Here is an 11,809-nt window from a genome sequence, read left to right on the forward strand (position 1 = left end):
TCCTTCTCAATACACACCGTACTCATTTCTCATTACACACCCAATATTTAACTTTTTAACTTCTATAATTTCTCATGAAACACCCATAACATTCCCAGTACCCTCACCTACATAAAAAAAGAAATAAACATATAAAAAAAACAAAGAACAACCCCATACCCAACCCGACCGTCGGACCCAGCGTATCTCCTCCTCCTCCTCCTCCTCCTCTTCTCTCTCTCTCTCTCTTCCTAGATCTCTTTCCTTCCTTCCTTCCTTCTCTCACACCCCCATGTCGGTCTCCATTTGGGTTCGACATGGGGGCTATGAGAGAAGGAATTAATGAATGAAATAAAACTAGAAATAAAAAGAGAGAGGGAAAGAAAGAGGAGTAGGTGGATAAATCTTGTCATCCATCTCAAAACCAATTGGCAATGGGAGTAATGGTCCAAAACTTTATAAGCCACTATGCAAGACCTTACATTTTCGATGTGAGATCTTTCTCTCAACCAGAGGAGATGCGCAACGACATGGGTCAGTCCGACCGCCAGCCACGAGGGTGGTGGCAGGGTGGCAGGAGGCTATAAAGGGTGGGATGAGTTTTTTTTTTTTTTTGCGATTTATAATTTTTTTTATCCTTAATTTATGGTCTTTTGATGTTTGGTGATCGACATTTGTAATTTCACAAATTAGACGAAGGGGGGTATGTAGTGGGAAAAGATGGAGTGGTCAAATAGTGGACATCTTTTTCTTTCACAAAGATTGTTTGACGGAAGTCACATTATACATCAAGTTGGGACAAAATAAGAGCTTGGGTATAAAATTGGAATAACTAATAGCTTGGGTACCTAATTTAAATTTGAAACAATGGCTAAAATTTAAGTACCAAAATTGAAAACAAACTGTTTCTTTGGCCCTTAAATTGAAAAAAGACTTTAATTAAAAAAGAAAAGGTTACTAAACATGCATTAAGTTTTGGGTCCTTTAATTTCCATGTCAAAATTATTAGTTTACTTATCAAGAAGGACAATCGGTTGCATTATTAAGTTCCAAGACAAAATTTGTCATTGAGAGTTCGGTCGCTCGACATAAGTATCAAGCACTCGCTAACTACATGTGCATTTGTTAACTGCATCTGTAATTTTAGAATAATGCTATTCTTACCACATTTCTTATACCACATTCTTATACCATCTCACGTGTCATTACTTTATTGGACAAAGTTTTTCTTTTTCTTTTTGGGTTTTTATTTTTATTTTTTAGTATCCAATGTAGGAATGCCATGTAAGTTGCCACATAAGGTGGTATGAAATTATGGTATAAAAATGTGGTATATCTAGCACTACTGGTAATTTTATTCGTCAAAAAGCCGAGCGCTCGGTGGTCTACACACTAAACGCACAATTTTGTCTTTTAACTTAGTGATTGATTGTATTTATAGTTAAGATTCTTAATTTTCGTAGTAGAGAGAAATAAACCTAGAACTTTTTCCCTCTTTTAAAGGACACATGCATTAATTAATGAGTTTAAATAGAACGAGCGGGAAAACATTCTGTTTGGTTTCCCTTCCTCTCTGTAACCACTAACCAGACATTCAGACACACAAGACAGACACAAGAATTGATTGTAATGTAAAGACCCTCTTCTCGCTCATTCACCAGCAGACCTCAATTTCAAACAGTCCTGAAAGACGTAAGGCAGAAATGTCGAAGTTCGAATACCCGAGGCTCAGTCGCACCGACATAGTCACAATTCTCGCCGAGGCTCAGATCATTTCTATTTCCGTCAACGATCTTCTCAACCCGAACCCGGATTTCGTTGCGGACCTCTACACCCGGATCCTCATCAACATTGACTTCCTCCACGAGTACTTTCCCTCCCTCTCATTAACCCTAAATTTGAAATTTCCCTTTGTTTTAAAAGCCCTAAATTTTGCGTTTTCTATTTTCTCTGAGTTCTTGCATTTCCCAGTCAGATGCTCTGTTTGATTCCCGAGAAAGAATCGATGTTTAGTTTTGAAGATTTTCTGTGCTTTTATTAGATTAGATGTTGGGTGAAGTGAGTGGAACTAATAATTTTTTTTTTTCCTTAACCAAATGGATGGTGGAATAAGACCCTAGTGCGTGTTTGGTTTCTGAGAATATGCAAGAAATTAAAAAGAGAACTTTGAACTTTGAATTTCTGTGTTCAATAGTCACTAAGAGGAGGAACTCAAGTTTCTCAGCTGTCTTACACTGGGTTCTCTTTGTTATAGAAAATACATCTCTACCACGAAAGCTTTTCTAAAACAGCAATTTGAGTCAAGTTGATTTTATTTTCTTTGCAATGAATTAAAGATTTTTCCGGGATATGTGGGAAGAGAAAATAAATTGAAGCTTCTTTTTTGGTTTTGGGGGGGGGGGGGGGCGTGAATGGAAACTTATGCAGGGAAGATTATGATTTATAATTGTTCCTCAATTTAGGACTAATTGTTCCTATGCTGGGAATTGAGCCTGTTATAATTGTTCCTCTAATTTATGAAGGACTTCTGATTTATGCAGGGAAGATTATGGACAAGTTGACTTTGCTGCCTTGGAGCAGCTTGAGAATCCGGATCATCATGTTGACTCAGTCCGGACCATGAACCTATACAACAGAATAAAGGAAGTGGTGGCGTTAATCGATTGCCCTAAGAGATTTACCCTCAAAGATCTTATAAGACCGGACACAGATCGGACTGAATATTTTATCAGTGCGATTCTCAATTTCTCTCTTCATAGGTAAGATTTTGTGCAGTTATTTATTTTTATTTACTTTGGATATTTAACATTTTTGTTTAAACTTGTGTGCGATAACTAGTTATGTTATCCAGAGAAATTCTTGTATCAGCTCTCAAAGTGTGTTTTGGATGTAAATCAGGCATGGTTGTATGATATAATTTGTGAATATTGCTAGGATTTCTTATGGAAACCAGGAGGATGTATTTGTATAAATAAATTTCAATCAGTGTCACCGTATTTTCTTACCACAGTGACAGTACTCAGTTGAATTAATGGTAAACCAAAATTACAGTGTTCTAATAAGTGATAGGAAATTAAAAACAAAAAAAAAAAAGAAATAAATAAAATTCCTTTGCTAAGTATTCCTCAATCTTTGTGAGATGATGATTCTTCTTGTCATTCCACTCTCAACAGGGAATAAGAATTCTACAGTCACTTGAAATGCCTTCTTAGTTGTGGATTCAAATTGACTTTCAGTTAAAGGCTTGAGCTTTAAGCTATTGTGTAAGGGCTTCTTTGTACCAGTCAATCAAATTCCGTGAAGGCTGACTTAGTTCAACAACTTACTGTATTTAACAACGGACCATCTGAAAATTGTAAAAAGTTTGAAACTTTCTCCATTATAGCTTAAATATTACAGTTTGTGAGCTCTGCTTGTTTGACTCCTCATCCATGAGTAGAACAGTAGTGGGAGATTTAGGTTACTGCTATTTTTCTCAAGGAAGATGCTATTTTCCCCAACACTTTTTCCCAACTATCTTCCCCAACTTTCATGGCATACATACATAGGACTCTATAAGAAAAAAATAAAAAACTAAATAAGATAAAGATAAACCCTGTTGAATAAATTGATGCCACATAAGTTGGGAAGTAAAAGTTGGAACAAAGTGTTGGGAAAATTAGAATTTTCCTTTTTCCCAAATACCTTGAGCAAACAATTATATGATCAGAAGATTTCATAATGAAGGAATGATAGGAGGAGTTTCTTCTGTCATCCACGATATAATAAAACTTTATAAATCTACCATAGCACCAGTTGGATTTTAGTTTTACGAATGTATTGCTAGGGAGGCTGAAATATGTTGGGTAATCCCAGCAGGTTGAATGGGAATTCAAATGAGAGAGAGAGAGAGAGAGAGAGAGAGAGAGAGAGAGAGAGAGAGAGAGAGAGAGAGAGAGAGAGACTGAAAGTCATAATGAAATTTTCTTTTTGGTCATATATACTCAGGATGAATATGCAAACTCAAAACTCTCTTAAGGAGAAGAAAACATGTTTTATATCTAGTAGTTTTTGTGGTGTTGGTAGATGATAGAGAGAGAGAGATAGAGAGACAGAGACAAAGACAGACAGACAGAGACAGAGAGTCATAATGAATTTTTCTTTTTGGTCATATATACTCAGGATGAATATGCACACTCAAAATTCTACTAAGGAGAAGAAAACATGTTTTATATCTTGTAGTTGTTGTGGTGTTGGTAGATGATAGTTTTGGACCTTTTCTTTTTTTTCTTTTTGTACAATTTCTGTTATATAATAGGAGTCTTGTTTCCTGTAATGAAAAAAAAAAAAAAGAAGCAAATATGTTTTTCGCATGAAAAACTCAATGGTTTTAGACTTTTAGTTTAAAGAGTTTTATCATAACTTTTGCTTATACATGTTAGCTGTTTATTTTCAATATCAGAGAGACAAGAATGAATCTCCTCACCGAAGTTGTGGGTCAATTAACTGATCTTGATGAGCAGCGCAAAGGGTGGGAGGGCAAGATTTCCCAGGTATCTTTAATAGAAAAAAAAGGTAGCTTTAGTAAACAAAAAGGTTCAGTGTTTAAATGTCCATCAATTTTACTAAAGTTTTTTGTTGCAGTTGAATGCAGAGATTGCGGACTACAATGAAGCTAGAGAAAGGGAGTTACCTCTTGTTCAAGAGGTGGATGCAAAGGTTAAAGAATTACGCCAAACCATTTCAGGCCTTAACAATCAGCAAATGACACTGAGAACTTCTCTTCGGAAGTTGAAAGAGAAGACTGACGAAATGAAGGAAAAGGTTAGATCATTGACTGCTAGGAGCCTAGGACAACTAATATATGCTTGAACTAAATAACTTAAAAAATAAAAACAAATTCTAAACCCTGATAAGAAAACTGTTATAATCGCTAATGGATATCTGCAGTTTAAATAATTGGTATTGTTCAATTGTTCTGTAAAAATTGATGTGGAACAATTTCAGAAAGATGAGTGATTTTGTAATGAAGGTTCATTGACAGATGAATTTAAATAGCTACAAAATGTATGACTAACAAGAATAGAATTAAGGTACTCAGGTCTTTTTAACTCTTAATGACACCCACCAAATGTAATTTAATGCTCTAACATATCTACTTCTACTCTGGTTTTTGTCAGTGTGGAGTTTTTATGTTTGATTGAGTCCTTTGTTTGTCTAAAGTTGGGCTTGTTTCTTGTCTATTTCAACTGCAACTTATCTTGCAAAATATGTTGTATCATTTGTGTGTGTGCGTGCTCCCTAAACTCTAAATTTGGTAAGAGGGAGAGTAGGGGGGCCCACAAAAATAAATCCTTCCAAAATGTTGGGATTGAAGAAGTGATAATAGATAAATTTTCTAGACCTACATTAAAGTCCTCAAATCACTTTAAAAGTCTTCAAATCAACACACTTTAAACGTGACGACACAATTGTAAAAGTACATTTATTCTCCTTTTCTCTCTACCAGACAAGAAACTTCCCTCTGCTTCTCTTTCCTCTCTCTTATGCACTCTAAGTCCTTCCTATTTTCCATTCTCCATATCAAACATAGTGTCAAGTCTCTTTTTCCTGGTAAACATTTATGCTTTATATGTTAGGCATGTCAGGTTCTATTTAGACTATGGCGTAGGTTGATGTGTTAAATGATTTTGATTTAATGTTGTCATGCAGATTGGGTATTCAAATGATTTTGATGTGTTAAGTTATTCTTTCTTTCTGTTCTTCTGTCTTACCCTGTTTCTTCAGATTACTAGTGCTGAATTTTCTCTGGTACAAAGTGTCCAAGAAAGTGCAAATTTACGTTCAAAACTTGTTCAATCACCAGACAAATTGCAGGTACCTTTTCTCCTCAACTTGTGTTTAGTAAATGGTAATTCATCAAATAGTACTACATTCCTGTTGATTTGCATCCCCACTCCAAGAGTTAAAGGCTCAGGTTGTTTAACTAGTTTTATGTGCTGTAGTTAAACCATTTGTAAAGTTACAACTATCACGCTTCAGAAACCCATAATGATAACCTTAACTTTTTACTCACCATGATAGGAGATGCAGGAATTTGAAGTAAAGTACTGTAACTTTAACCAACAGATTAAAGTTCCATAAATAAAATAAATATGTATAGTGGCAATGGATCTCCTTGACAAATTCCCAGAGTTGACCGCAACAGTTATATTAATGAGAATAGAAAATGAAACTGATGTAACATATTTCCTGATCCACCTTATCCTTTGTTCCTGAACTCCAGCTGTTTTGAAAAGAAAAAAGGAAAAGTCGGACTTATGGTACAAGTTTTAATGGAGAAGACATATACTAGATTGGATTTCTATGAAATCATGTCTACACAGATCTGGTTTTACTTCCTACTGTGTGCTGTCAGGCTACTGTAAATATCCATTCTGGAGACTCTTTTCCTATATCCCCATTCTTCTTTTCCTCAGCGTTCTCGCTTGACAACATGGGTCTCATATTATGATCCTTTCCTCAAGTATTAGTTGTATTTCCCATTCACATATGATTCTTGATCTCATATTATGGGTTTTCCGGCTCTTAACTTCTTGTTTCTGTGCTTTACTGAATGACACTATCTCTATTGATTTTTTGAATATGTTGATTGGGTCAGTGTTTCTTTAGTTGTTTTGGTCTTCAGATATTTTTCTCCTTTTAGTCAACTGAAATTAATCACATTTTTTTATTAAAGAGGGCTTTAGAAGAGAAGAAACTAGCTCGAGAGGAGGCAAAGAATGCTGAAAGGTCAGCCATGCAATCTTGTACAGAGAAGACTGCCGTTGAAGAGGTTTATACAAAGGTAATCTATTATGAAATTCAATATTAACTTTTTCTTGCCACTCTGGATGCTGTTCTTTTATCTGTTGATCTAGTTATATAAACACTGTTCTATCTGTATATACCTTTAAAGGTTCTAACTAGTTTAGAAAATGCTATGAAGGCTTGTGTATCCAGAAGTGCCTTAATTTCTGAATGTTGGTAGGTGGTAAACATTCTTGGTTAGAAATGACTTTTAACATATTATTTTCGAGTTTTATATGTTTCCATCAACTTACTAAAGTTTTTAATTGCATCTTTTCATCATCTATATTTGGAAAATTGTATGAGGACATATTGCATCATATATAGATCAAGACTAGGTGCTAGAGTCAGTAACATGCTATGTATTGTATTACGTCAGTGACAGTGGCCTTCTTTCTAATTGGTCCTATTATAGCTGGATTTGAGAATGGATGCATCCATGCATACAAGTTGTCAAATGATTGGAGCTATTAATCACCATCCTATCATACTGTAGAATAGTGCAGATTTGCTTTTTACTTTGTAAAATGCATGTATTTCTTTAGTTTTTTGAACTCCAACATTTATATATTTACTGATGCACTAATTAATTGAGCACATCTCCCTTCAAGGAGAAGAAAAGAAAGAATAGCATAGCTAGGCCTGTAAAGAATAGCATTGTAACATTGTAAAGTTTTATCGATCTGTGCTTATTCTCAGGTTTCAAAGAAATTGTTAAAGCACTTGGCTCAGATGAAAGCTATACAAGAACAGGTATGCATATAGTTTTGCATGCTTTAAATGTAATGTGAAATCCTTGTAGTGGTGTTCAGATTTATCTTATAGTGTCTTATATTCTTAAGATGGAAATATATATATATATATATATATTTGTTACAAAGATGGAAATAATTTTACTTTGTGGTAAAGGATATTGGCTGTTGGCATTTCTTATTTATGCAATGCAAGTGTTCATTGCTTGAAATATATTGGTTCATAACATTGCCACTTTTGAATTATTAGGTCAATTCTGTTAAATCTGTAGACAAAGACTTGAAGACCCTAAAAGCTAAAATAAGTGATGATGGTGTCCTAAGCAAGTCTCTTCAGGCCAAACTGGTGGAACGGCAGGGAAAAGGTAGTTTATTATATTCAATTTATATTCAGTTACTTTACTTTCTTTTTGGAACCCGTAGATAGAGCTTACTTGTGCTTCGGAGTTTATAGCTATGTTTTCTCTTTCCCCAGTGGAACAGTTGAAGGAATTGAAAAAGCAGCTCGAAAAAGAAAGAGATATAAAGTTTGAGGAGGCTACTAAAGATTTTAATAATGTGAAGCTTGAGGTGGAATCTAGGAGGCGTGTTCTGGAAGCAAGGCAAAAGGATGTTGAAGCTGCGGTAGCAGAGGTACCTTCTGTGTTTTAGATTATAATGAGCGAACCAGTCTCTTTCAGTCTGAAGTATAGAGTGATATTTTAGCTCTGCAATTGGTAGGTGGATTCTATTACTGCAAAGACTACATCAATAAAAGAATCTGGAGCAGCTCATCAGCAAGCATTAGTTCGTAAACGTGAGGAGATCATGAAAGAGGTACTCTGCCATTTAAATGTGGTTTCCTTGCCTTGCTCAAATAGCTTTTAGAATTAGTGAATAATATTATCCTCCATAACCAATAAAGAGAAAGAAAACAGTTTCAAATTTCTTTTTCTATTGTTTGATTCATTGTAGAATTTCTAGGATATCAAGGTCTCAGCCAATGGGTACTGTCTTAACTCTTAAATATAGCTAAGTTCTGCTATTTCATTTTTCTTCTCTAAAAAAAAAACACCCTTAAAACCTCCAATCTTCAGTTGCAGTTAGTACATTTTATGCTTTGCGCCTTTAGCATTTGTAATAGTTGAAATGAAATGATTCAAATGTTGTGCACATGAATGTTTGCAGTTCCACCAATATGAAAGCTCAATTGGGGCCTTGCTGCCAATGATCAATGGAGAGTCAAAGGTTCATTGAACGTGGAACAGCTTCTTTTGGATTTTGTTGACTGGTTTGACTGCAGAAAGTATCTTGTTTCTTGCAAATCTAAAACTTGGATAGTTGCAACAAGTTCCAAATCTTGTTTCTTGCGGTGGTGCCGTGATACGGTGGTGGTCATGATATATGGTGATATGGTGGTGATCGATCAGTTTTGGGTTTTGGGACTGTAGGTGTTTTAATTTTTGTTCCTAAGAAAATTAGTTTTTTGAATGCATATTGTAAATTTTATCAATTTAAATAGGTGTTACATGATTTTAAACTCAAATTACAGAGACTTGGTATATCTATCATTATGGTAATAATTTTATTATTATTAAGTTCAAATTACAATTTTGATCTCTAATTTCCATAATGTCTGGCTTAGTTTTGAATTTTGTCAACAAATATTCACTAACAATTGCAATTAAGCGCTGCCAAAATTAGGTCAAAATTAGAGGTTCCTGGGTGTTGTATAGCGGGAAGCATAGTTAGTAATATACGGTAAAATTATGTATAAAATATGTATGTGTGTCATTGAAAATATAATACTCTAAAAGTACAGTGAAAAATTCAGTTATAATATAATTTTTTTTTAATTTTTTTTATCAAAAGTACCAGAATAATAAGTGAAAAATACAAAAGAATACATTTTTAATATAGAAACGATATGTGTATAATTAAAAATACATGTATTATATATTTAAATTGAAAAATATGCATATTTTTAAATAATATGGAAAACAGATTATTTTTCAAAAATATGTACAAACCGAACACAGTTTCCCTAGACCCTGTTAGGGCCCTGTATCCTGGTTTGGTATATGAAGCTGATGAAGTTGACTACATAAAATATTTTTGTGCACAAGGCTACAGTGCCAAAATATTGCAGGTTATAACAGGGGACATATAAAGCTAAGTACTGGGAGCCCCAGAAGGACTTGAAATCAATGTCAACCCAAGCGTTCTATCATTCACAACTCTTGGGGAGAAGAAATCTTTTTTCAGTCAAAATAAAAGGGTCAATTGGTATATCTGCAAAAGTCTCTGCTTCTCTGGTGTGGGATGATGGTACTTCCAATTGAGAGAAGCCCCATTGTTGTCTATGTTATATTTTAAAAGGTACATGTATGATGTATCAATAAGCAAAGGCAAAAAAGCCTTGTATAGTGCCCAAGTATAGAAACAGAAGAAGAAAATGTAAGAAGTTAATCAAGCAATGATGATCAAATACCAAAAGATTATGGTGTAAAAAATTGAAATGTACCAATTAATTAATGATTTTCATCTGCGTAATCAATCAACTTATAGTCATTAGTCATATATAAGTCATATATATAAGGCACTCCCGGCCTAAACGTGAGGTCAGTGCTAGCCCATAAACTTTTGTTTAGTTGAGTACAATGGTTTCTAAATACAACAAATAAAAAATGCACAAACACATCGAGTATTGAAGATATGAATCAAGAATTTTTTATTATCTTATAGGCTATTTTTATTTTTGGTTTTCCTCTCCGAGTAAGATTATAATTGATTTTCCTTTTCTAATTAGGAACTCATTTTCATGTTTCCAAATAGGATTATATTTAATTTCTTTTTTCTAATCAGGATTTGTAGGGGTTTCCCATGTTAATTAGGAACTCATTTTTATGTTTCCAAATAGGATTAAAGTTAGAAACCTATATAAAGTCCTTGGTTCGCTTTGTATTTGCATCATTCTTCAGCCTACAAATTCACAAGCTTTGTATTTGCATTCATTCTTCATCCTACAAATTCAGAAACTTTCTATTTTGCATTCAATAATAACATAGTTTCAGACTCTTTTTTTCAAGGCTGCGCCGCTAAGGTTTGTAATTGCAGTCTCTGTGTTGGTCTCTTTGTATTTACATTTACCATCATCTCATGCCCAAACCACTTGTTCAGCCTACAAATTCACAAGCAACAAGGTCTTCACCTCCTGTAATAGGGAAGCTTCAAATGGTGTACAGACAAACTGGGGTCTCATCCTCTAATTGGGTTGCTTGGGCCATCAACCCAACAACAGGCAATGCAAGCTAATTAGCCATGCCTGGAGCACTAGCCCTTGTTGCTTTTCAACTCTCTAATGGAAACACCACCGATTTGGCAGAGAGCACTCTATGAGGTAACTGATTTAGCTGCGGAGTATTTGAACAAAGAGATGATCATACTTGAGACTTGGTCACTTCCAACCAATGCCACCACAATACTTGAAGGTGCCAGGGTAGCAAGGTACTTGAAGGTGTTCAGTGCCATAGGAACTTTATGGTTAATATTTATGGTATTTGCCAAATCGCAGCATACAGTGTTGGTGTTGCTAGATGGGCCACTGGTCTTTAGCTTGGTAGCAATTCTAAAGCCATCCAACATGACATGCACAAAAGTATTGAGATCACCCTTTTCTGCCTTGGAACACTTTGCTTTGGACTTCACCCATTGCAAGCGAATTAGTCTTGTGCTAGGACTTCACTCAGAAGTGTTTATGATTACCCTATGCCTAAACTCAAATGAAATTGATACAGGGCTAGCTTAAAGTATTTTGACTTAAATAAAAACAATAAACTTTAAAGAGGAAAATAAACTCAATATGGCGAGGATGTGGTTGGTAGCTAATGGTAGTTCGTACCAAGAATCTGACCATGCTTTCAACCCTTGATCAAACCATGTTGATAGTAGAACAAACAAAGATTGTCTTGTGTCAATTCAAAATAGCCAAGTAAAAGAAAGAAATACTAACTCAAGGACAAAGCTAGAGTGCAAATAGGTTTTTACCTAAACAATGTTGGTCAAGGAATGGGTGATGACCTTCAGGTATTTCAAAGCATTATGACAAAAGTTAGAAATAGCGGATCTAGAAAACAAAGTTCATTAAGCTTAGAACCAAAGAGGGAAATACAAAAACTATTTTTAGAGCGTTCATAAAGAACTTACAATAAAACAGTAAAAGGAAAATAATAAAGATAACAACAACAAATAAAAGCAATGAGCTTTAGATA

At 34.7% G+C, this 11,809-nt stretch overlaps 1 protein-coding gene and 1 pseudogene across 1 annotated transcript; both read left to right on the forward strand.

Annotated features, from left to right (window-relative positions):
* Nucleotides 1-1,591: 1,591 nt before the first annotated feature.
* On the forward strand, nt 1,592-8,997 carry LOC147292563 (kinetochore protein). Its single transcript, XM_086233101.1, has 11 exons — nt 1,592-1,846; nt 2,520-2,738; nt 4,421-4,511; nt 4,603-4,782; nt 5,746-5,835; nt 6,698-6,805; nt 7,507-7,560; nt 7,810-7,924; nt 8,035-8,192; nt 8,280-8,375; nt 8,727-8,997. The coding sequence occupies exons 1-11, from the start codon at nt 1,683-1,685 to the stop codon at nt 8,793-8,795; spliced, it is 1,344 nt and encodes a 447-aa protein (XP_086089227.1). The 5' UTR covers nt 1,592-1,682; the 3' UTR covers nt 8,796-8,997.
* Nucleotides 8,998-9,558: 561 nt separating this feature from the next.
* Nucleotides 9,559-11,264, forward strand: LOC147292564 (cytochrome b561 and DOMON domain-containing protein At4g17280-like; annotated as a pseudogene).
* Nucleotides 11,265-11,809: the final 545 nt, after the last annotated feature.

This window comes from Dryas octopetala, chromosome 2 (genome assembly GCF_963921425.1).
Source record: "Dryas octopetala chromosome 2, drDryOcto1.1, whole genome shotgun sequence".
Lineage (NCBI taxonomy): Eukaryota > Viridiplantae > Streptophyta > Magnoliopsida > Rosales > Rosaceae > Dryas > Dryas octopetala.

Excerpts from the sequence above, each read along its gene's own strand:
- LOC147292563 (XM_086233101.1), top strand. The coding sequence starts at position 1,683 with ATGTCGAAGTTCGAATACCCGAGGCTCAGTCGCACCGACATAGTCACA. Across the intron at positions 1,847-2,519 it reads AACATTGACTTCCTCCACGA|GGAAGATTATGGACAAGTTG; the intron begins GTACTTTCCCTC and ends TGATTTATGCAG. Across the intron at positions 4,783-5,745 it reads CTGACGAAATGAAGGAAAAG|ATTACTAGTGCTGAATTTTC; the intron begins GTTAGATCATTG and ends CTGTTTCTTCAG.